The sequence below is a fragment of the Mytilus edulis genome, chromosome 12 (genome assembly GCF_963676685.1).
Source record: "Mytilus edulis chromosome 12, xbMytEdul2.2, whole genome shotgun sequence".
NCBI lineage: Eukaryota > Metazoa > Mollusca > Bivalvia > Mytilida > Mytilidae > Mytilus > Mytilus edulis.
The window spans coordinates 16,585,325-16,610,548 of record NC_092355.1 but is presented as its reverse complement, the minus strand read 5'-3'; the positions used below and the strand labels follow the sequence as shown (position 1 = coordinate 16,610,548).

The 25,224-nt window shown below is 31.6% G+C and overlaps 1 protein-coding gene across 1 annotated transcript; it reads left to right on the top strand.

Moving 5' to 3' along the window:
• Positions 1–7,389: 7,389 nt before the first annotated feature.
• Positions 7,390–11,410, top strand: LOC139497323 (uncharacterized). Its single transcript, XM_071285513.1, has 5 exons — positions 7,390–7,512; positions 8,245–8,360; positions 8,965–9,096; positions 10,197–10,340; positions 10,890–11,410. Exons 1-5 carry the CDS (start codon positions 7,492–7,494, stop codon positions 11,101–11,103), a joined length of 627 nt encoding a protein of 208 aa, XP_071141614.1. The 5' UTR covers positions 7,390–7,491; the 3' UTR covers positions 11,104–11,410.
• The last annotated feature ends 13,814 nt before the right edge of the window (positions 11,411–25,224 follow it).

Below are 25,224 nucleotides of genomic sequence, written 5' to 3'. Positions count from 1 at the left end.
AAAAGCTGTTTTCAAACAAATAGAAAATGCATACTTTTGCTGCAAGTGTGTTCACAATGAAGTAATACTCAATATGAGTCTAACTACGACTACAATTTTACAATATTAACCTTTAATTATTGCGCTATCACTTCGTCGGTTTGTATCTATATAAAACGGGTATTCATTGCTTGGATTACTTCACCATTTAATTACGGACTTTTCGTTTTGAATTTTCTTCGGAGTCCGATATTTGTGTTATTTAACTTTATGAAATTTATGAACTTCACGTTTGTCTTACATACTGCTATGTTCAACAATCAAAATTACATTAATACTTTAAAACAAAAGGAAGCGGAAGATACCAAAGGTATACAATCTCCCATACAGACATCAATCTTGAGGAGGAAAGGACGACACCTCAGTCTGTATGGGAGATTGGAAGGTACATTTAAAACTTAAAAGTAGACGAACAATTGCCACTTTGGCAATAAATGATCAAGCACAAAGGACGAACTAATCAACAAAAAATACGATGACCTATAGCTGTTAATTTCTGTCGTTTTTTAGTATCTTGTGTAGAGTTGTCTCATTGGCAATCGTACTGCATCTTCTTTTTTTATAGATACCTGACAATATTTGTGTGTAAGCAAGAAAGAGACAATGGATATCAAAGGGACGATATAAATTCATAAGCCGAAGATAGACCAAACAAAAACCCATACCAAAAGAAAAATAGAAATAATGAATGGAGCATCAATAGTTAACAATACACTACATAGATATCTAAACATTAAGCAACACGAACCCAGGAGAAAAAAGAGTGTCGAAATAAAAAAACGTGTCGAATAGAAAAAAAAAGAGTGTCGAATAGAAAAAAAAGAGTGTCGAATAGATAAAAGAGTGTCGAATAGAAAAAAAGTAGACGAATTCTTAATTAGAACCAAAAACATTTTTTTGTCATAAATGATGGAAAGGATATAAAGGACATAAACCATTACCGAAAAAGTGTTTTTGTCCTAAAGTTCATTGACGAAACATTCTAAGTCATTTTAAGGGTTCACTTTTTGGTATTTAATAAAGGAAAACAAATTGATGTTGTATCGTCTTTTATCTTATCATTTTCATTAAAAAAAAAAAAACGAAAAAGAAAGGAATACTTTTATTTACTTTTTTTTCAAGATGATTTAATTTACAACAATAAAGATAAATTATTGTTTTAAGAAAGCAAATTAAAAAAAAAAAGTTTTGTCAGATGAACATAACTTTTATTGCTGCATACTTAAAATGTTTTAACAATGTCTCTACATAAAAACAAACTGTTTACAAATATATGCATGATTATCTGATAATGAAATAGCATTGAAATAAAATAAAACTCTTAAAACCATAGTATGTTAACCAAGCCCTATTGACTTCACTGGACCGTTAATATTCGTATACTTTTACTGTCAGTAGTATTAATTGGATACATGTCCACCAATCAAAATTCTCTATCTCATTTTTCTGACAAGTATTTTACACAATATTTTTGTTTTAAGAGAACCAAATAATGATAATGCATAGTTTAATACATGCTTGTCTAATGCTTAGTTCGTGTCTGTGTGTGTGTTACATTTTAATGTTGTGTCGTTATTGTCCTCTTATATTTAATGCGTTTCCCTCAGTTTTAGTTTGTAACCCGGATTTGTATTTTTTATCCTTTTATGAGTTTCGAACAGCGGTATACTACTGTTGCCTTTATTAATCTTAACAATATTTTATAAGCTATTGAAAATAAACAATTTCCATTTTATAATATTGGAGCTTATATTTGAATTCACAAAATAAAAAAAAAAGAGTTAAGTATTCGCGTGAAAATGTATATGCTTTTAAAATTATATAACATGAGAATGTGAAGTATAAGTGCCCACGAAAGATAACTATCCCCCAAAAAATAACTGCAAGCATTGAAGGAACGAAATGGCAATGTCCATGAGAAGCTCTGCGAGATGTAATTTGGGTTTTATTTTCTATTCACAAGTTTGTATGAACATTTTACGCATGCTCCTGGGTGAAATCCCGAAAAAAAAAATACAAGATAATGTGTTCAACTTCAGTCATAAAAGAATTACTTTTTTTTGAAAATATGAAATGCTGATATAGTTTCTGTTTTGGGACAATCAGTTTAAGTGCTAGTCTTTGTAAGAATCAGGAAAATTAAAAGAATTTTAAAAAAAATGGCCGAAAAAAAGCAACGACCCAGCCATCCTAGAGTTATTGGTATCCTGAAATGTTGTGTGTGCATTGTACATGGCAAGGGTAAACTTTGCTTCGTGCTATTGTTGTTTTTTTTTTAATTCAGACAAATGCAATACGCACAATATGAAATATTCCATTTTTAGAATACACTTCGAAATTTATACTCTTCCAAATATGTTTTACATGTAGCGATGTACAATTTATAAAGTATATTACTACTTTCAAGTCTATTCTTGTTATGTTTGATTGATTTATTTTTGTTTTAATTTTTTAAAAATCGACGCAGAGCATAATGCATATACAACTTAAACAAAAAATAACCTAAACTTTGAAAATATGGTGTAGTCATTGGACAAAAGTGAGTTCCCACTAAAAAAAAGTCCTATCATTTCAACTAAAATCGATTTAGAAAAAATTGTTCAAAGTGACTTTTTGAATGATTTTCATATAATAGATACCATAAGATGAAGAAATGTCGGAAGTTTTATCTTTTATTTTGTCATTATTTTTGTGAGGGATGTTATAATTAACTTATGGGTAAAACACAAATGCAAATTTACGGTTTTGATTTGGTTGAATACATAGCAAACTTTTCCAGAAATATTTTTCTCTGAGGTCACCTCGTCAGAAAATAAAGATGAGCCTGAATAATTACAGGGCCAAATTAACAATTAAACTTCAAACATTTCTACATATTCTTTCATATAAATCATTGGTGTAGTTACTATGAAATCTGTTTTTGAAAAATATTGATTTTAGTTGACATTTATTGTGTGAGAACCCACTTTTGTCCAATGACTGTACTCTTTTAGGGGGAAAAAAGTACTACATAATTCAAATTAAAGAGGCGAAAGATACCCATTGGATAATAAAAAATTATAAACTGACAAACCATTTTAAAAAGCATAAAGCAATGAACAGTATACAAAATACTACATAGAAAAAAAATTGATCAACAAGAACTTTACCAAAAATCAGAGTCGAACAGAAAAAATTTGCTTTTTTTTTAAGTTTGTTTTCATATATGATTGAAAGAAAAGGATAACAAAAACTATTTATGTACTTAAAAAGCTTTATTTTTTAAAATTTATATTTGAAGCATCAGCTGAAAAACATAATATTTGGTGAATCCTTTGATTACATTAAACTTAAACAAAAAATAAATTTATCCATATTTTCATCATTTTATTTGCAAAATAAGAAAAAGAAAATACTTTAGTTAAAATGCACTTAAGTTTGTAGTTTTAATGTATTCTGCATTTATTAACAACAGTAAAAATTAAATATGTTTTGAAGGAATCATCTTACAAAAGAAAACATTAGGTATTTTTTATTGGCACTCTAATATTTTGTTAGATGAAGATAATTGTTATTGCTACATACTTAAAATGTGTTTTAATAAAGTCTCTACATAAACAAAAACTGTTGACAAATATATGCATGATAATCTGATAATGAAATAGCATTGAAATAAATTCTACATGTTCTAAGAACTCCTAAAACCATATTTTGTTAACCAAGCTCTACTGACTTCACTGGACCGTTGATATTCGTATACTTTTTCTGTAATATTAATTGGATACATGTCCACCAATCAAAATTCTCTATCTCATTTTTCTGAGTATTTTACACAATATTTGTTAAGAGCACCAAATAATGATAATGTATAGTTTAATCATAAAAATCTTTATAAACTATTGAAAATATACAATTTCCATTTTATAATATTGGAGCTCAATTTGAATTCACAAAATTTAAAGGTTTTTCCCAAAGAATTAAGATTTCGCGTTATTATGTGAAAATGTATATACTTTTTAAAATTATATAACATAATATTGTGAAGTAAGATTGCCCATGAAAGATAACTATCCCCCGAAGACTAGCTGCAAGCATTGAAGGAACGAAATAACAATGCCCATGAGAATCCATTCGAGACGTTATTTTGGGTTTTATTTTCTATTCACAAGTTTGTATGAATGTTTTACGCATGATCCCGGGTGAAATTCCGAAAATTAAATAGAAGATAAGGTGTTCAACATCAATCATAAAAAACAAAATGTTTAAATATGAAATGCTTATATAGTTTCTGATTTTGGACAATCGGTTTAACTGCTAGTCTTTGTAAGAATCAGGAAAATTAGAAGAATTTCAAAAAAATGGCCGAAAACAAGCAACGACCCAGCCATCCTAGAGTTATTGGTATCCTGAAAAAAAAATGTATGCATTGTACATGGCAAGGGTAAACTTTACTAAGTGCTATTGTTGTTTTTTTAATTCAGACAAATGCAATACGCACATTAATGAACTATTCTAGTTTTAGAATACACTTCAAATTAATACCCTTCCAAATATGTTTTACATGTAGCGATGAAAATTCACAAAGTATATTAACTTACTACTTTCAAGTCTATTCTTGTTAGTTTTTTTATTTATTTATTTTAATTTTGATTATTTGAAAATCGGCGGAGAGCATGATGCATATACAACTTAAACAAAACATAACCTAAACTTTGAAAATATTGTGTACAGTCGTAGGACAATAGTGAGTTCCCACTCCAAAAAAGTCCTATCATCTCAACTAAAATCGATTTGAAAAAAAAATTCAAAGCGACTTTTTGAATTATTTTCATATAAAAGATACCATAAGATGTAGAAATGTCGGAAGTTTTATCGTTTATTTTGTCATAACTTTTGTGAGGGATGTTATCATTATCTAATGGGTAAAACACAAATGCAAATTTTACGATTTTATTTTGGTTAGAATACATGGCAAACTTTTCCAATTTGTTTTTCTCTGAGTTCACCTCGTCAGAAAATAAATATGAGCCTGAATAATAACAGGGCCAAATTGCCAATTAAACTTCAAACATTTCTACATATTATGGTGTTGATTTCATATAAATCATTGGTGTAGTTACTATGAAATCTGTTTTTGAAAAATATTGATTTTAGTTGACATTTATTGTGTGAGAACCCACTTTTGTCCACTGACTGTACTCTTTTAGGGGAAAAAAAGTACTACATAATTTAAATTAAAGAGGCGAAAAATACTCATTGGATAATAGAAAATTATAAACTGACAAACCATTTTAAAAAGCATAAAGCAAATGAACAGTATACAAAATACTACATAGGAAAAAAATTGATCAACAAGAACATTTCCAAAAATCAGAGTCGAACAGAAAAATTTGCTTTTTTTTAAATTTGTTTTCATATACATGATATATGATTGAACGAAAAGGATAACAAAAACTATTTATGTACTTAAAAAGCTTTATTATTTAAAATATATATTTGAAGCATCAGCTGAAAAACATAATATTTGGTGAATCCTTTGATTACATTAAACTTAAACAAAAAATAAATTTATCCATATTTTCATCTTTTTATTTGCAAAATAAGAAAAAGAAAATACTTTAGTTTACATGCACTTAAGTTTGCAGTTTTAATGTATTCTGCATTTATTAACAACAGTAAAAATTAAATATGTTTTAAAGGAAGCAACTTACAAAAGAAAACACTAGGTATTTTTTATTGGCACCCTAATATTTTGTTAGATGAAGATAATTGTTATTGCTACATACTTAAAATGTGTTTTAATAAAGTCTCTACATAAACAAAAACTGTTGACAAATATATGCATGATAATCTGATAATGAAATAGCATTGAAATAAATTCTAAGAACTCCTAAAACCATATTTTGTTAACCAAGCCCCACTGACTTCACTGGACCGTTGATATTCGTATACTTTTTCTGTAATATTAATTGGATACATGTCCACCAATCAAAATTCTCTATCTCATTTTTCTGACAAGTATTTTACACAATATTTGTTAAGAGCACCAAATAATGATAATGTATAGTTTAATCATAAAAATCTTTATAAACTATTGAAAATATACAATTTCCATTTTATAATATTGGAGCTCAATTTGAATTCACAAAATTTAAAGGTTTTTCCCAAAGAATTAAGTTTTCGCGTTATTATGTGAAAATGTATATACTTTTTAAAATTATATAACATAATATTGTGAAGTAAGATTGCCCATGAAAGATAACTATCCCCCGAAGACTAGCTGCAAGCATTGAAGGAACGAAATAACAATGCCCATGAGAATCCATTCGCGACGTTATTTTGGGTTTTATTTTCTATTCACAAGTTTGTATGAATGTTTTACGCATGATCCCGGGTGAAATTCCGAAAATTAAATAGAAGATAAGGTGTTCAACATCAATCATAAAAAACAAAATGTTTAAATATGAAATGCTGATATAGTTTCTGATTTTGGACAATCGGTTTAACTGCTAGTCTTTGTTAGAATCAGGAAAATTAGAAGAATTTCAAAAAAATGGCCGAAAACAAGCAACGACCCAGCCATCCTAGAGTTTAATCGAAAATAAACTGACAACGCCATGGCTAAAAATGAAAAAGACAAACTGACAAACAATAGTACACATGTTGTGAAAAAAAACAGTCGGAAGATATCAAAAGGACAATAAGAATTCAATAGACTGATAAAACCATGACAAAACAAGGAGAAACGACGAAAAGACAGTATACAAAACACTAAAGAGAAAACTAAAGATCAGGCACCACGAATTTGAAGTAAATGTTATCTACACTTTTATTTCATGCATAACATTGTTGTTTTCATAAATGATGAAAATGATGCGATTATAAACAATTCCAATATCAAAGAGGTTTTACGTCTTTATAACGAAATTTGTTTTGCATTAGACAAAATATTATACTCTTTTTTCAATTATAAATTTTAGTATTTACTTTAAACTTTAATAAAAAAAAAAAAAAGTTTTCTTATTTTTATCATTTTCTTAAAAAGAAAAAGATACAGTTTGATAAAAATGCACTAAATTATTATTTTAAGGAAACAACTTTTAACAAATATGTTTTTGTCTGCCGAAAACAATTTACTTCGCGACTCGTTTGAATACTTTTTTTTAGTAATAAAATTAATTTGTTGACAAAATTTACGAATGATCGCCTGATAATGAAATCTTAAAAATAGCATTAAAATACACATAAAAGACATTTAATAAAAACATAGCCCTTCTGACATGAATTAACATAACAACAGTTAAAATCTTTTCAACATTTTGCTTCAGTGGACAATTAAAATCCGCAAACGCTCACTCTTATTTTAATTGGATATAATAGCCAACAATCACAATTCTCCATCCAGTATAAATACAACGAACGGCGCTTAATTCAAATTATCAACATATTTAGCAGCAACGATATTGATCCAAGATGAAAATATTAAGAACATTGGTACGTATCTATTTCTATTTTAATTTATATATTATCCTATATAAATTATTTTTAAAGTTATAACTGATTTTTAAATATGATATTTGAACATTGATTAATTATATATACTAGTGCCTCTAATTCTCACGTTCAAAATGGTTCTCCATAAGTATTTCATTTATTCATTTTTATTTTTATGTTTTTTTTTTTCAGTATGTATTGACCTCTCGTTTACTTGATAATGCAATTATTTTCTTATACTATTTATTTATATCTTTATTTTTGTATTTTTCAATTATTTTTGTATTTTTCAATTATTTTTTTCACCATTTATATACTTTGATTATTTATCTATGTATCTATACCATCATCTTTAAATGGTAAGCAATCAAGCAAGGGACATTTAAAAACTAATGATCATTTGTCAAGTTCCATTTGCAATGTTTGATCTAATTCAGATATGGTATCTTATTCATATTCATTGTTTGTGGGAAAAAAAGCAATACGACACTTAGATTCATATCTTTTAAAAAACTAAAAATCGTCCGTCGACATCCATTGGAACATTGAATTGTCATAAAACTAAAGTTAAGTTTTTTTCATGTTTTTTTTTTCTTTTCTTTGATGGTTTCACATTTATGCTCTGAAAAAAAGGTGCACACTAATTAGTAAACTGTATTTGATAAATGCATATTAAAATGCAGGTGCTTGTTGACATAATTGATTTGTATTATCAATACCTTCTATTTTTAGGTATTCTTCTGTGTCTTGGCATATGGCTTCTGCCAAGAAGAAGACCAATGTGATTCTCAGTATAATGATGATATTCTAGCAGGATTTGATTTCGATGATGCAGATAAATACCCTGAGTGAGTTAGCTTCACCTCATCTTCGCTAGTCAAGGGTTACGATCCACTCCCTTTCTCTTCACGTGAAGAGAACGGGAGTGGATCGTAACTCTTGGCTAGCGAAGATGGCTTCACCTATGATGTTTTGTCTTATCGTATGGCGTTTATATAATTTTTATTAGTTATTCTTTGTTTCTTTAAAATGTTCTTAGTCTTATCAATTTTACTTCAAGAAACTAATTCATAAATGATTTGGTATATATATCATATTTTATAAATTAAAGTAATTCCGAGAATCCCGTATCACGATGAAATTTTTTTTTATCTCTTTTATCTACCATTTTCTACATACGAATGCAAATGAATTTCAAACAATTTATGATTTTTTTTATAAATGAATGCACGGTCTTCCATTTTCTACATAAGAAAATGCTACCAAGTCAGAAATATGACAGCTTTTTTTCATTCGTTTGATGTTTTTGAGCTTTGATTTTGCCATTTCCGTTTTGAATTTTCCTCGGAGTTCGGTATTTATGTTATTGTAAAGCTAGCATGAAATAATTCCATGCTGATATATTTGTGATGTTGATTAAGCTTAATTACTCTTAATCTTATTCTATTGTAGGGGTGAAATAGCTGGGGCGGAGAAAGAACTCTCTAAACAGAATGCAAGAGATTATGAGCAGTTAAAGAGTGACAAAGACGCTGCACAAAACCTCATTTCTTTAAATTCAAAAGAGCCGTGGATCGCACCACCGTAAGATAAATATATTACCATATGCATCATTTTAATTGATTTTCACATTCATGCTTCACCCTTGACCACATGTTTATGCCCCTACTACGATAGTAGAGGGGTGTTATGTTTTCTGGTCTGTGCGTCCGTTCGATCGTCCGTCTGTCCACTTCATGTTCACGTTTTTTTTTATCAAGGTAGTTTTTGAGGTAGTTGACGTCCGAACAGCTTGAAACTTAGTACACAATGCATGCTCCCTATGATAGGAATTTTAATGACAAATAAGAGTTTTTATCCCAATTTCACGGTCCATTGAACATAGAAAATGATAGTGCGAGTGGGCATCCGTGTACTTTGCACACATTTTTGTTTTGAATTTTTACCTGGAAGTGTCTTCGTTCTTGTATTGTTTTATTAATGACATAAATCGCTGACAGAACACAAAATAGTTCTGCTATTAAAAGCTCAAAATCATTGCTTTCAATGGTAGGTACACGCTGTATCTGGCAAAACTTTTAGGAAATTTTGGTCCTCTTTGCTCTTCAACTTCGTACTTTTTTTGCCCTTATAAAGTTTTTTTTATTCGAGGGTCACTGATAAGTCTTTTGAATACAAACCGTGCGTCTCGTTAAGTACTAAATTTCAATCCTGGTATATATGACGAGTTTCTTTACATCATATAAATATATGTATATATGAATTATAGACATAAAAACTCTATAAAAGAGAGGCAAAATGTACCAAAATTATATTAAACTCAAAAGTCGAAATCAAACCGACATTACTATGGCCAAACACAACTGTCACACACAAAAAAAACGACTAGCAAACAAACAACAGTACACAAAAACAATAAAGAAAACTAAAGACTGAGCAACAGGAACCCCACCAATATATGAGTGCTGCTTCATTGTTTCTTCCAGACTTTCAAAATTGGTCAAACAGCTTCTAATTTTTAACAAAAACAACTTGTACTGTATTATTATTATGTTCCTTTTTCAGTGATCTATATTTCACAATTCCTCGGGCTTTATATTTATAAATATATTTTATATCTATCAGAAAGTTGTCTCATTGGCATTCATATCAACTCTCCTTATTTTTATATTTAATTTTTTCAGACAACCTGCTAACGCATCGATGTGTGAGTCTAAGTTCAGATCATTGAATATTGGTAAAACATTTTGGTATTATGGAAAAAAGTGTTACGTGTTGAAACCTTGGTGGAATACTCTATTTACAGCTATAACGTATGCTGACTGCAAGTAAGTTATTCTTTGCCATAACACTTCAAATAAGGAAGCAGATTTAAAATTAGACGTATAACTCTTAGAAATCATGCACTGGTTCGTTTTTTCTAACCACAAGTTAAATGTAATTGATTTCAAAATATCCATTTCTGAAATGAAAAGTTGTCTTTCTGTATCCTGTTGTAACCCTTGAAAGTTTTTAAACACATCTAATGTTGGTTTGAAAAATTGTCATTATTATTGCAGGACATCCTGAACCAATTGGCCTTTTCAGAATCTAAAGCATCATGGGTAAATTCATTGTTCGTACCAAGTCATTGGTTAAAATTCCATTGTTTATGAAAATTTTAACCAATCAGGACGTTGGTGTACACTTTTGAAAAAATTACCCAGGATGCATCAGATTCTGCAACGTTATGATGTATTAATAACAATTTTTCACAGAATGCTTTCATAAATACAAACTACTTGACCCATAGTTGTTAACATACATTGTGACTTGGATGGAGAGTTGTCTCATTGGCATTCATATCACATCTTCTTATTCATACTTCTTCATTTCAGACCACAATATTGTAAGAATGTTCCTTGCATGTCCTGGATGTTCCCATACAGATATAGGTGTGTACAAAGCAACTACAAAATCTTCAACATTTGGCTATTCTGTCCACAACCATTCCCACGTATACACAGACTACAACTGAGAGCTCCACAATGTTGTGAATGTAGGAAATTCAAAGCACCTTGGATTGCATTGGAGGATTTAACCAAAGGGTAGATAGCTGAGCATGTACATAAAGTTTGAATCAGACACTTAAAGCTACAAGAAATTCAACTGCATATTGTGACGAAGACATTATTTTCGGATATTGTTTTTAAAACATGTTATTTTCCTTCACTTATATCAATGTTTTATAGATTAAAGGATTTCCCTTCAATTATACTGTACTGGAAACTGTTATTGTTGAAATTACCACTTAACGCCCCCTAGTATATTTTGCCTGATTATACCACCTTTGCACTTCAAAGCAAAATTCCTTGGTACCAACCTTATTGCATTTCATGAACTAATATAGAAGAACATTTCACTATTTTTTCAAGTATTTCAATTAGATTTTTTTTATATAATTTCATGTATGTTTGTATGTAATTATCATTGTTTTAACACGAATAAAGTTCTTTTAAATCTGGTATATGCTGTCATGTTTAATTTGTCTCTAAAAAAAGCATCTTATTATCTTAAATTTGCCATCACGAAAACGTTTCCTGAATTTATAAACTGTTTATAAAACGAAAGAGAAGATCACAAAGAACCAAAAGTTAAATAAAATCGTAATACACTATGACCAAAATGAAGAACGTCGGGTTTCTTATGAACACTGCAACTAAAGATTGAAAAACACGAATCCAACCAAAACAGAGGGGTTTCCTTTCGACTGTTATCAAAGTGAGAGGGTTAGCGCTATAAAACCAGGTTTAATCGACCATTTTCTACATTTGAAAATGCCTGTACCAAGTCAGGAATATGACAGATCTTGTCCATTCGTTTTTGATGCGTTTTGTTATTGATTTTGCCATGTGATTATGGACTTTCCGAATTTATTTTCCTCTAAGTTCAGTATTTTTCTGATTTTACTTTTTTCAACACTACACACGAAACTATAAACATTGAGAAACTCAGTGATGAATTCCTGTTCTTCTGCAGGAAGTTGCAGTTCTTGTTCCATTAGTGATATTTAGTAAAAGAGAGGCGAAAGATACAAGAGGAACATTCAAACTCATAAGTAGAATATAAACTGACAACGCCATTGTTAAAAAAAAACCAACAGACAATTAATAGTACACAAAACATAGAATAGAAACTAAAGACCGAGCAGCGCGAACATTATCACAAACTAGGGTTGAACTCATGTGCTCCGGAAGGGTAAGCAGATCATGCTCCATGGCATATGTGGCACCCGTCGTGCCACTCATGTTTATACAAAGTACTAAATATAATTCGGGAGGTCAGATTTGTGAAAAGTAAATACAATGTATGCCGTCTATACCTGCGTATGGCGCTCGTGTGTAACTGAACGAATCCATTGTTCTCTCGTAGAACTGCTGTATTAAAGTGGTTTTTTTTATATTATTTGCACTTTTTTTATCAAAAGAAGCAGTTTCTATCACAAATGATAACGTGTCTTATATATTTATTTCAAGCCTAGAATTTTTTATTCTTTTTTAAATTGAAGATCATCTTTATGTGGAAAAAAACAGGTCTCATTCGATTTTTTTTTATCCATGCATAAACATATTTATAATTCCGTCTCATTATTGTTGTGTCGGTCTAACGGTAGAAGTATTGTATTAAAACGGTACTCCAGTTTCCGGATCAACAGATGGTTGAGTGAAATAAAAGAGTCCATTTTTTTCTGATTCTTTTTCTGTACTCATTTTTTTCTGTTTGATTAAATCAAAGACAACAACATAAAGCCGGGAACATATAGTCCAGTAGTTCACGTTACTTGCTAAATGCCTGGTACAAGTAAAAAGTTGAACAGAACCGAGGACCAAAAGTTTTTTTCTATTTTTTGATATCATTAGCTTACGAAGGGTAGCTGGTTTACTTTAGTGAAGTGTTCCACGTTTTGTTATTAAGGGGCCTTTTATAGCTTATCATACGGTAAATGTTTTGCCAGTTGTCGAAGATCGTGTTAATTATAATTGCAGATTCATCCTTACACCGGACAATTGATTGGTCGATTGATCGTTGCGTCCAGTGGCAAATATTTCATGAATGGTCAGGCCGAGAAAAAATCAACTACAATTATATAAGGTATCGATATAATGGTCGATCGTAATAAAGGGCAGTATCTGGACTTTTACTTGACCACAGCTGTCATTCGGTAGAAAAATCGTCGTGAAAGAATACAGTTACGGTGGTCAATAGAAATTAAATATAATTCAACTGCAAAACCTTGGGTTGAGTTCAATTTCGTAGCAGCTACGTAGATTTTGACTATTGAACGTGTAGCTATAGACTAGTTGCTACATAGATATTGATAGCAGCTAACGATATTGAATTCAACATTGGTAAATTCACATTCAATTTGTATTATCAAAAGGCGGAATAATCATAAGAAAGAAATTAAACTGTCAATTGTTCTTGAACAATTGAGAGGTCTTTCCTTTTTTAATGTAAAATACATGTTCCAACAGACGTAGAATGTATTGAAAAGGTCAAGGTCAACCTTAAAAAGCTCGAAAACACACTGAAAATCCTTCAAATAAGGTCAAAAACACATAATTCGCTATATTGGACATGACCTTGACCTTTGACCTTTTGACCTTTGTCAAGGTCATTAGTCCCCAATGTCATTGCTGAAGACCCCATGGGTCTAGGACCTTTGATTATATAGCAAAAGCTGAATTTGTCTTTTCAGAAACCTAAAACAGGCTTTATGCCCCTTAAAAAAAGGTCAAATCTCTTCGGTCAAAATGTAACAAAGTTGCGCCGTAATGACCCAATCATTTTCCACTATTTGAATCCTCTGTAAGTATTAAGGTTGCTTAGATTATACCATAACAAGGTGTTAGGTCAAAGGTCAAGGTCAACATACACATTTGACCTTGAGGTATTTTTCATAGTAACATGAATTGATGATGAATGGTGAAGATCCTAGGTGTCTACGACTTACGGTTTCTGAGTTTTGGTGGCCAACCGACACCGGTTAATTTTGATAGGGGCATAACCCTACCAATGAGTCGTTGAATCTTTTCGATCCAAATGTAACGAAGAACCGGGGTCTGTTCCTGAACAAATTCCACCCTTTGGTTTTTTTCTACCTATTATGGTTATGGAGTTTGAATGATAACAAGGTTTTTGGGTTTCGGAGGGATTACTCCGAACCGACAAAATATTTCGACTCACAGGGTGAGTTCTGGATAGGTATACATGACACCGATACAAAGTGTGAACATGAAAGCGACACGTCTTACGGTTACGGAGGCTAACTTCATCAAAGTTTGGCGGAACAAAAAGAATAATAATTAAAAACCAATTGTTCAGAGAACAATTGAAGGTCTTTCCATCAAAACAATGTATTTTGATATGAAAAGTTGTGAAACTATGTTTAAAATGTCATTTCAATCGTCAAATGATAGCTCCTAGTAAGCTGATTCCAAAAATATATTGTTTCCATACATTTTTTTTAAATAAGGGAGATAATTTGTTACTTCCGGTTTGAAAAATGTTACTTCCGATTATATTTGAATATTTACTTGACACTAATTCCAAAAATATCTGGTTCTATATACTTTTATATTAATAAAGTACCAAAAAATAGCTACTTCCGGTTTACAAAAGGTCACTTCCGGTTGTTTTTTTCAAGGTTAAATGGTTTGATACCTTTTTCTAAAAGTTGTATATCTTTATCATGTACACATATTGAATAAAAGCAAAGGTCAAAATCTAGAACGTCAAATTAAGCTATGACCTTGAGATCAATTTCAAGGTCATAAACCAAGGACCTCAAATCAAAAGACCATAGGTCTTAATTATATTTAGTTAATGAGTTATATCACCAAACGCGTATTTTTAAATACAAGAGGGGAGAAAACTCCCTTTTACATTCAGCGTGCGCTTACAATCAAAATTTACACCTTACGACATGTCGTAACTAACAATTTAGTAAAAATAATTTGTTGATATCTTATACAGTCTTTGGATATAAGTGAAAATAAGCCAAATTCAAATATTAGAATATGACCTTGACCTTTGACCTTGACCTAATTTTCATTTTTAGGGACCAAGGACCTCAAATCAAAAGATGCTAGGTCTCTATCACTTATGATTTATAAGATAGAAATTCATATCACTTATATCAGATGCATAAGGGGAAATAACTGTCATATGGAGCGGTCATATCGCTTCGGTCAAAATAGGACAAATCATGCCAAGGATATAATGAGCAATTTTGTAAAATAAATTTGTCATAATCTTTTACGGTTGCGAAGGAGATGCGATAACAAGGAAAACAGTGTTTGGGGAGATAACTCCTACAAAGAAAAGTATTTGTTTACGCAGGGTAAATTTCAAAAGCGCATAAACTGTTCGATATCATATACAAAATATCTAAGCGACATATTGCGAAACAAATGTTTATCGCAAGAACAAAATTAGGCGGAAGAAAAAAAAAAATAATCAGAAGAAAAACAATAGGTCTTTCCACAGAAAAGTGGAAAGACCTAATAATAATTAAACTGTCAATTGTTCTTGAACAATTGAGAGGTCTTTCCTTTTTTAATGTAAAATACATGTTCCAACAGACGTAGAATGTATTGAAAAGGTCAAGGTCAACCTTAAAAAGCTCGAAAACACACTAAAAATCCTTTAAATAAGGTTAAAAACACTAAATTCGCTGTCTTGGACATGACCTTGACATTTGACCTTTTGACCTTTGTCAAGGTCATTGGTCCCCAATGCCATTACTGAAGACCCCAAGGGTCTAGGACCTTTGGTTATATAGTAAAAGCTGATTTTGTCTTTTCAAAAACCTAAAACAGGGGTTATGCCCCTTATATAAAGGTCAAATCTCTTTGGTCAAAATGTAACAAAGTTGCGCCATAATGACCCAAACATTTTCCACCATTTAAAACTTCTGTAAGTATAATGGTTTCTGAGATTATCCCATAACAAGGTGTTAGGTCAAAGGTCAAGGTCAACATACAAATTTGACCTTGAGGTATTTTTTAAAGATACATGAAATGATGATGATTGGTGAAGATCCTATGTGTCTACGACTTACGGTTTCTGAGTTTTGGTGGCCAACCGACACCGGTTAATTTTCATAGGGGCATAACCCTACCAATGAGTCGTTGAATCTTTTCGATCCAAATGTAACGAAGAACCGGGGTCTGGTCCTGAACAAATTTCACCCTTCATTTTTTTTCTACCTATTGCGGTTACGGTGTTGGAACGATAACAAGGTTTTTGGGTTTCGGAGGGATTACTCCGAACCGACAAAATACTTCGACTCACAGGGTGAGTTCCGGATAGGTATTCATGACACCGATACAAAGTGTGAACATGAAATCGACACGTCTTACGGTTACGGAGGGAAATTTTGTCAAAGTTTGGCGGAACAAGAATAATAATAATAATTAAACTGTCAATTGTTCTTGAACAATTGAGAGGTCTATCCTTTTTTAATGTAAAATACATGTTCCAACAGACGTAGAATGTATTGAAAAGGTCAAGGTCAACCTTAAAAAGCTCGAAAACACACTAAAAATCCTTTAAATAAGGTTAAAAACACTAAATTCGCTATCTGGGACATGACCTTGACCTTTGACCTTTTGACCTTTGTCAAGGTCATTGGTCCCCAATGCCATTACTGAAGACCCCAAGGGTCTAGGACCTTTGGTTATATAGTAAAAGCTGATTTTGTCTTTTCAAAAACCTAAAACAGGGGTTATGCCCCTTATAGAAAGGTCAAATCTCTTTGGTCAAAATGTAACAAAGTTGCGCCATAATGACCCAAACATTTTCCACCATTTAAAACTTCTGTCAGTATAATGGTTTCTGAGATTATCCCATAACAAGGTGTTAGGTCAAAGGTCAAGGTCAACATACAAATTTGACCTTGAGGTATTTTTTAAAGATACATGAAATGATGATGATTGGTGAAGATCCTATGTGTCTACGACTTACGGTTTCTGAGTTTTGGTTGCCAACCGACACCGGTTAATTTTCATAGGGGCATAACCCTACCAATGAGTCGTTGAATCTTTTCGATCCAAATGTAACGAAGAACCGGGGTCTGGTCCTGAACAAATTTCACCCTTCATTTTTTTTCTACCTATTACGGTTACGGTGTTGGAACGATAACAAGGTTTTTGGGTTTCGGAGGGATTACTCCGAACCGACAAAATATTTCGACTCACAGGGTGAGTTCCGGATAGGTATTCATGACACCGATACAAAGTGTGAACATGAAAGCGACACGTCTTACGGTTACGGAGGGAAATTTTGTCAAAGTTTGGCGGAACAAGAAGAATAATAATAATAATAATAATAATCAGAAGAAATACAGTAAGGTCTTTCCCTTTAGTAAAAGGAAAGACCTTAATTAAACTGTCAATTGTTCTTGAACAATTGAGAGGTCTTTCCTTTTGTAATGTAAAATACATGTTCAAATAGACGTAGAATGTATTGAAAAGCTTTAAAACACACTGAAAAACCTTTAAATAAGGTTAAAAACACCAAATTCGCTATATGGGACATGACCTTGACCTTTGACCTTTTGACCTTTGTCAAGGTCATTAGTCCCCAATGTCCCCCGAAGACCCAATGGGTCTAGGACCTTTGGTTATATAGTAAAAGATGATTTTGTCTTTCCAGAAACCTAAAACAGGTGTTATGCCCCTTAAAAAAAGGTCAAATCTCTTCGGTCAAAATGTAACAAAGTTGTGCCGTAATGACCCAAACATTTTCCACTATTTAAAACTTCTGTAAGTATAATGGTTTCTGAGATTATCCCATAACAAGGTGTTAGGTCAAAGGTCAAGGTCAACATACAAATTTGACCTTGAGGTATTTTTCAAAGATACATAAATTGATGATGATTGGTGAAGATCCTAGGTGTCTACGACTTACGGTTTCTGAGTTTTGGTGGTCAACCGACACCGGTTAATTTTCATAGGGGCATAACCCTACCAATGAGTCGTTGAATCTTTTCGATCCAAATGTAACGAAGAACCAGGGTCTGGTCCTGAACAAATTTCACCCTTTGTTTTTTTTCTACTTATTACGGTTACGGTGTTGGAACGATAACAAGGTTTTTGGATTTCGGAGGGATTACTCCGAACCGACAAAATATTTCGACTCACAGGGTGAGTTCCGGATAGGTATTCATGACACCGATACAAAGAGTGAACATGAAAGTGACACGTCTTACGGTTACGGAGGCTAACTTCGTCAAAGTTTGGCGGAACAAAAAGAATAATAATTAAAAACCAATTGTTCAGAGAACAATTGAAGGTCTTTCCATCAAAACAATGTATTTTGATATGAAAAGTTGTGAAACTAAGTTTAAAATGTCATTTCAATCGTCAAATGATAGCTCCTAGTAAGCTGATTCCAAAAATATATTGTTTCCATACATTTTTTTTTAAATAAGGGAGATAATTTGTTACTTCCGGTTTGAAAAATGTTACTTCCGATTATATTTGAATATTTACTTGACACTGATTCCAAAAATATCTGGTTCTATATACTTTTATATTAAAAAGTACAAAAAAATAGCTATTTCCGGTTTACAAAAGGTCACTTCCGGTTGTTTTTTACAAGGTTAAATGGTTTGATATCTTTTTCTAAAAGTTGTATATCTTTATCATGTATACATATAGAATAAAAGCAAAGGTCAAAATCTAGAACGTCAAATTAAGCTATGACCTTGAGATCAGTTTCAAGGTCATAAACCAAGGACCTCAAATCAAAAGACCATAGGTCTTTATTATATTTAGTTAATGAGTTATATCACCAAACGCGTATTTTTAAATACAAGAGGGGAGAAAACTCCCTTTTACATTCAACGTACGCTTGCAATCAAAATTTACATCTTACGACATGTCGCAACTAACAATTTAGTAAAAATTATTTGTTGATATCTTATACAGTCTTTGGATATAAGTGAAAATAAGCCAAATTCAAATATTAGAATATGACCTTGACCTTTGACCTTGACCTAATTTTCATTTTTTGGGACCAAGGACCTCAAATCAAAAGATCCTAGGTCTCTATCACTTATGATTTATAAGATAGAAATTCATATCACTTATATCAGATGCATAAGGGGAAATAACTCTCATATGGAGCGGTCATATCGCTTCGGTCAAAATAGGACAAATCATGCGAAGGATATAACGAGCAATTTTGTAAAATAAATTTGTCATAATCTTTTACGGTTGCGAAGGAGATGCGCTAACAAGGAAAACAGTGTTTGGGGAGATAACTCCTACAAAGAAAAGTATTCGTTTACGCAGGGTAAATTTCAAAAGTGCATAAACTGTTCGATATCATATACCAAATATCTAAGCGACATATTGCGAAACAAATGTTTATCGCAAGAACAAAATTAGGCGGAAGAAAAAAAAAAAAAAAATAATCAGAAGAAAAACAATAGGTCTTTCCACAGAAAAGTGGAAAGACCTAATAATAATTAAAAACCAATTGTTCAGAGAACCATTGATGGTCTTTCCACCAGTAATGATTTTTTTTATATGAAAATATTAAAATTTGGTTTTAAATGTCAAGTTCAGCGTCAAATGACAACTTATTGATTCCAAAAATATAAGGTTTCTATACAATAAGATATAAATAAGGGAGATAATTTTTTACTTCCGGTTCAAAATTTGTTACTTCCGGTACTGTTTTAGAGTTTATTTGACGCTGATTCCCAAAATATATGGTTTTACATACTTTTACAATATTTTATTACAAAAATTAGCTACTTCCGGTTTACAAAAGGTCACTTCCGGTTAGCTTTTTCAACGTCATACTGCTTGCAACCTATTGCAAAAAGTCTAATAGCTTTAACATGAATACATATGAGGTAAAAGCAAAGGTCAAAATCTAGAACGTTAAATTAACATATGACCTTGAGCTCAATTTCAAGGTCATGAACCAAGGACCTCAAATCAAAAGACTCTAGGTCTTTACTTTATATTGTTAATGAGTTATATTACCATACAACTGATCTTAGATATAAAAGGGGGAAAAACTCGCAGCAAATGTTTACGTACCCTTTCGACTAAAATTTATGTGTGACTACATGTCGCGACTAACAATATGTGAAAATATTTTGTCGATATCTTATAAGATTTCTGAAAATAAGAGATAACAAGCCAAAATCAAAAATTTAATTATGACCTTGACCTTTGACCTTGACCTCATTTTCATTTTTTTGGACCAAGGACCTTAAATCAAAAGACCCCAGGCCTTTATCACTTATGGTTTTCCAGTTAAAAATGCATATCACTTATATCAAATATAAAAGGGGAAATAACTCTCATATGGAGTCTCTGGATAGCTTCGGTCAAAATAAATCAAATCATCCTGAGGATATAACGAGCAATTTGGTAAAATAAATTTGTCGGTTTCTTATACGGTTGCGAATATTAAGCGATCACAAGAAAAACAGTGTTCGGGGAGATAACTCTTACATTGAAAAGATTTTGGTTACGCGGTGTCAGTTACAAAAGCGTAATAACTGTTCGATATCATATACCATATGTCTAAGCGACATCTTGCGAAACAAAAAACCTGCGAAGGAAAAAAAAGTTGGCGGAAGAAAAAAAATAATAATAATAATAATCAGAAGAAAACCAATAGGTCTTTCCACGGAAAAGTGGAAAGACCTAATAATCAGAAGAAATACAGTAAGGTCTTTCCCTTTAGTAAAAGGAAAGACCTTAATTAAACTGTCAATTGTTCTTGAACAATTGAGAGGTCTTTCCTTTTGTAATGTAAAATACATGTTCCAACAGACGTAGAATGTATTGAAAAGGTCAAGGTCAACCTTAAAAAGCTTGAAAACACACTAAAAATCCCTTAAATAAGGTTAAAAACACTAAATTCGCTATCTGGGACATGACCTTGACCTTTGACCTTTTGACCTTTGTCAAGGTCATTAGTCTAAAATGTCATTGCTGAAGACCCCATGGGTCTAGCAACTTTGGTTTTATAGTAAAAGCGGATTTTGTCTTTCCAGAAACCTAAAATAGGGGTTATGCCCCTTAAAAAAAGGTCAAATCTCTTCGGTCAATATCTAACAAAGTTGGGCCATAATGACCCAAACATTTTCCACTATTTAAAACTTCTGTAAGTACAATAGTTTCTGAGATTATCCCATAACAAGGTGATGGGTCAAAGGTCAAGGTCAACATACAAATTTGACCTTGAGGTATTTTTCAAAGATACATGAATTGATGATGAATGGTGAAGATCCTAGGTGTCTACGACTTACGGTTTCTGAGTTTTGGTGGTCAACCGACACCGGTTAATTTTCATAGGGGCATAACCCTACCAATGAGTCGTTGAATCTTTTCGATCCAAATGTAACGAAGAACCGGGGTCTGGTCCTGAACAAATTTCACCCTTTGTTTTTTTTCTACCTAATTCGGTTACGGTATTGGAACGATAACAAGGTTTTTGGATTTCGGAGGAATTACTCCGAACCGACAAAATATTTCGACTAACAGGGTGAGTTCCGGATAGGTATTCATGACACCGATACAAAGTGAGAACATGAAAGCGACACGTCTTACGGTTTAGGCTGCTAACTTCGTCAAAGTTTGGCGGAAAAAGAATAATAATAAACAGAAGAAATACAGTAAGGTCTTTCCCTTTTGTAAAAGGAAAGACCTTAATAATAATAATCAGAAGAAATACAGTAAGGTCTTTCCCTTTAGTAAAAGGAAAGACCTTAATAATAATAATAATAATAATTAAAAACCAATTGTTCAGAGAACAATTGAAGGTCTTTCCATCAAAACAATGTATTTTGATATGAAAAGTTGTGAAACTTAAGTTTAAAATGTCATTTCAATCGTCAAATGATAGCTCCTAGTAAGCTGATTCCAAAAATATATTGTTTCCATACATTTTTTTTAAATAAGGGAGATAATTTGTTACTTCCGGTTTGAAAAATGTTACTTCCGATTATATTTGAATATTTACTTGACACTGATTCCAAAAATATCTGGTTCTATATACTTTTATATTAAAAAGTACAAAAAAATAGCTATTTCCGGTTTACAAAAGGTCACTTCCGGTTGTTTTTTACAAGGTTAAATGGTTTGATATCTTTTTCTAAAAGTTGTATATCTTTATCATGTATACATATTGAATAAAAGCAAAGGTCAAAATCTAGAACGTCAAATTAAGCTATGACCTTGAGATCAGTTTCAAGGTCATAAACCAAGGACCTCAAATCAAAAGACCATAGGTCTTTATTATATTTAGTTAATGAGTTATATCACCAAACGCGTATTTTTAAATACAAGAGGGGAGAAAACTCCCTTTTACATTCAACGTACGCTTGCAATCAAAATTTACATCTTACGACATGTCGCAACTAACAATTTAGTAAAAATAATTTGTTGATATCTTATACAGTCTTTGGATATAAGTGAAAATAAGCCAAATTCAAATATTAGAATATGACCTTGACCTTTGACCTTGACCTAATTTTCATTTTTTGGGACCAAGGACCTCAAATCAAAAGATCCTAGGTCTCTATCACTTATGATTTATAAGATAGAAATTCATATCACTTATATCAGATGCATAAGGGGAAATAACTCTCATATGGAGCGGTCATATCGCTTCGGTCAAAATAGGACAAATCATGCGAAGGATATAACGAGCAATTTTGTAAAATAAATTTGTCATAATCTTTTACGGTTGCGAAGGAGATGCGCTAACAAGGAAAACAGTGTTTGGGGAGATAACTCCTACAAAGAAAAGTATTCGTTTACGCAGGGTAAATTTCAAAAGTGCATAAACTGTTCGATATCATATACCAAATATCTAAGCGACATATTGCGAAACAAATGTTTATCGCAAGAACAAAATTAGGCGGAAGAAAAAAAAAAAAAAAAAAAATAATCAGAAGAAAAACAATAGGTCTTTCCACAGAAAAGTGGAAAGACCTAATAATAATCAGAAGAAATACAGTAAGGTCTTTCCCTTTAGTAAAAGGAAAGACCTTAAATATGTCTTTGCCACTAAGTTAATGATATACTGTACAAAAAGGTAATGAAAAGAGCGAATCAATAATTAAAGAAACCCTATAAGTCTTGGATCTACAATGGTCACGTTCCATTAATCATGATATATTTAAAACTAAATAGTTTGTTTTTCAGATGGTACATGCACTCGGTAAACTGAAAATAGTGTTAAAACAGTGGAGATCATTTAAAAAGAGAAAAAAACGTGTGAAAGGGTGACGTGTGTTTTTTTTTTTTTATCGTCAAAACTTTGAGAAATTTTTCTAGTTTCATCTTTTAGCACTTAAAAATTTGTTTTCCTAACTATGTATCTTGTTTAACAATGTATCTGTTGTTTTTTTTTTAATCAAATCAAGATATACAATATTCATCCTTGGTGGACATATATTTTTATATAGTTGTCACACTCATCCATTGAAAACTGACAATGTCATTTCAAACAAGGAATGTTGACGAAAAGACAAACAACGGTGCAAAAAAGACAACATCGAAAACTTAAGACTATGCAATACGAAGCACACCTAACACTGGATCTCAGGTGCCCTATAGAAGGGTAAACAGATCCTGCTCCACGTGACGCTCATGTAAGTAAACCTACGGTGATGAGTCAAATTAGGTATGTCAAATTAGAGGAAGAGGAAAGAATTGTGGTGGAAACAATTAATGTCCGTCGTAATCTGTGAAACCGTCAACCAACTCGAAATAGCGCTCTTAAACTTTTCGAAGGGATGCTTGTAATTTCACCACTTGGATCTCTTAGTTGAATAGCTTCCGTGTAAGTAGCAACCTAATTCAAGAAAACTGTGATAGGATCGAAATGCAAGTCGGAAATATTGTAGTAACTGGAGAGACCGGTATAAACTCCATATGCAGGTTTTACTTGAATTTTGCTACATAGAAATGGAAAGCCTACAACTGGGAAGCTAAAATAATCTCCTATGAAGGAATGTTCTCAACCAACCATGTATGTTGCTGTCGATGAATTTGAACGACAAAAATTGTACCTTTTTAACGTGAGCCTCTTGATTGTTTTCCCAACCCAGAGGTCTGGGGTCGCTGGGGGCCTTCATATCACTCGCTGAAGTTCGTGCATACACTTAAGAATAACCTTGCTAAGCCACTGAACGCTGAATAGTTGGGTATGAAGCATATAAAAACTATGTATGTACCGTGCGATTGATTTATCATGATAATAAATGTGGTTACTTAGCACATGATATTAACAATATGCGTCTCTTTTAGCTGTAACAATTTCCGTCTGTTGGATCCACCTTTAAACCCTGCCTCGGAAATGGGGAGTCGAAAAAAAATAGGCAGTGGCTATTTTGCCGGCTTTCTTTAAAATATCAGTCAAGCCTGAAAAATAGCTTATTTCTATAGAAATGGATATTTTACCTGCAACATCAATATTTAGTGAATGTGTTGTCGGCGCTGGAAAATAGAAATTTTCAAAATATGAAATATTATATTATTTCGCTAACATTAGGTAAGCTATTTTGTTTACCATATGCGCAATTCAAATAACTGACTATTATTTCAAAAGTTTATTGATTTAAAACATTTTGGATTTTTGAAGCTATGTGATTGACTTTGAATAATGTTTAGTGAGATTTTAACTTTTATTTCTTAAAATATAACACAGTTGAAAAATATGAGACTTTAATCGTATGTATACATGTAACATTTGACTGCCACTTACATACTGATCTAAGAAATGATATCAACTGCATGTGTAGATATGATTTAACTGCAACAAATGGATGCTTACTATTTTTTTTTTTTTTTTTTTTTTTTTTGTTATAAATTCTTAATAGTTATTTATAATTTTACTGCATGATAAATGTTTGAACTTGACTATTATATTTGTCTCAAATATTTTTAGCTTTTTACTTATTCAGCTACTGATATACAGTAATTATTTGATTCTTCAGTTATCATGGTTGGCAGTTTAAATTTTCATAGGATTTTTTTACATTTTTTTTTGTGAAACTATTCAATTGATTTATTTGATTGTATAATGTTTAAATGAAATTTATATGAGATTTTTAACTTTTGTTTTTCTTCGTACACATTTATCTGTAGACGAAAAATTCCGAGTTTTTTTTTTTAAATGATATCATTCGGC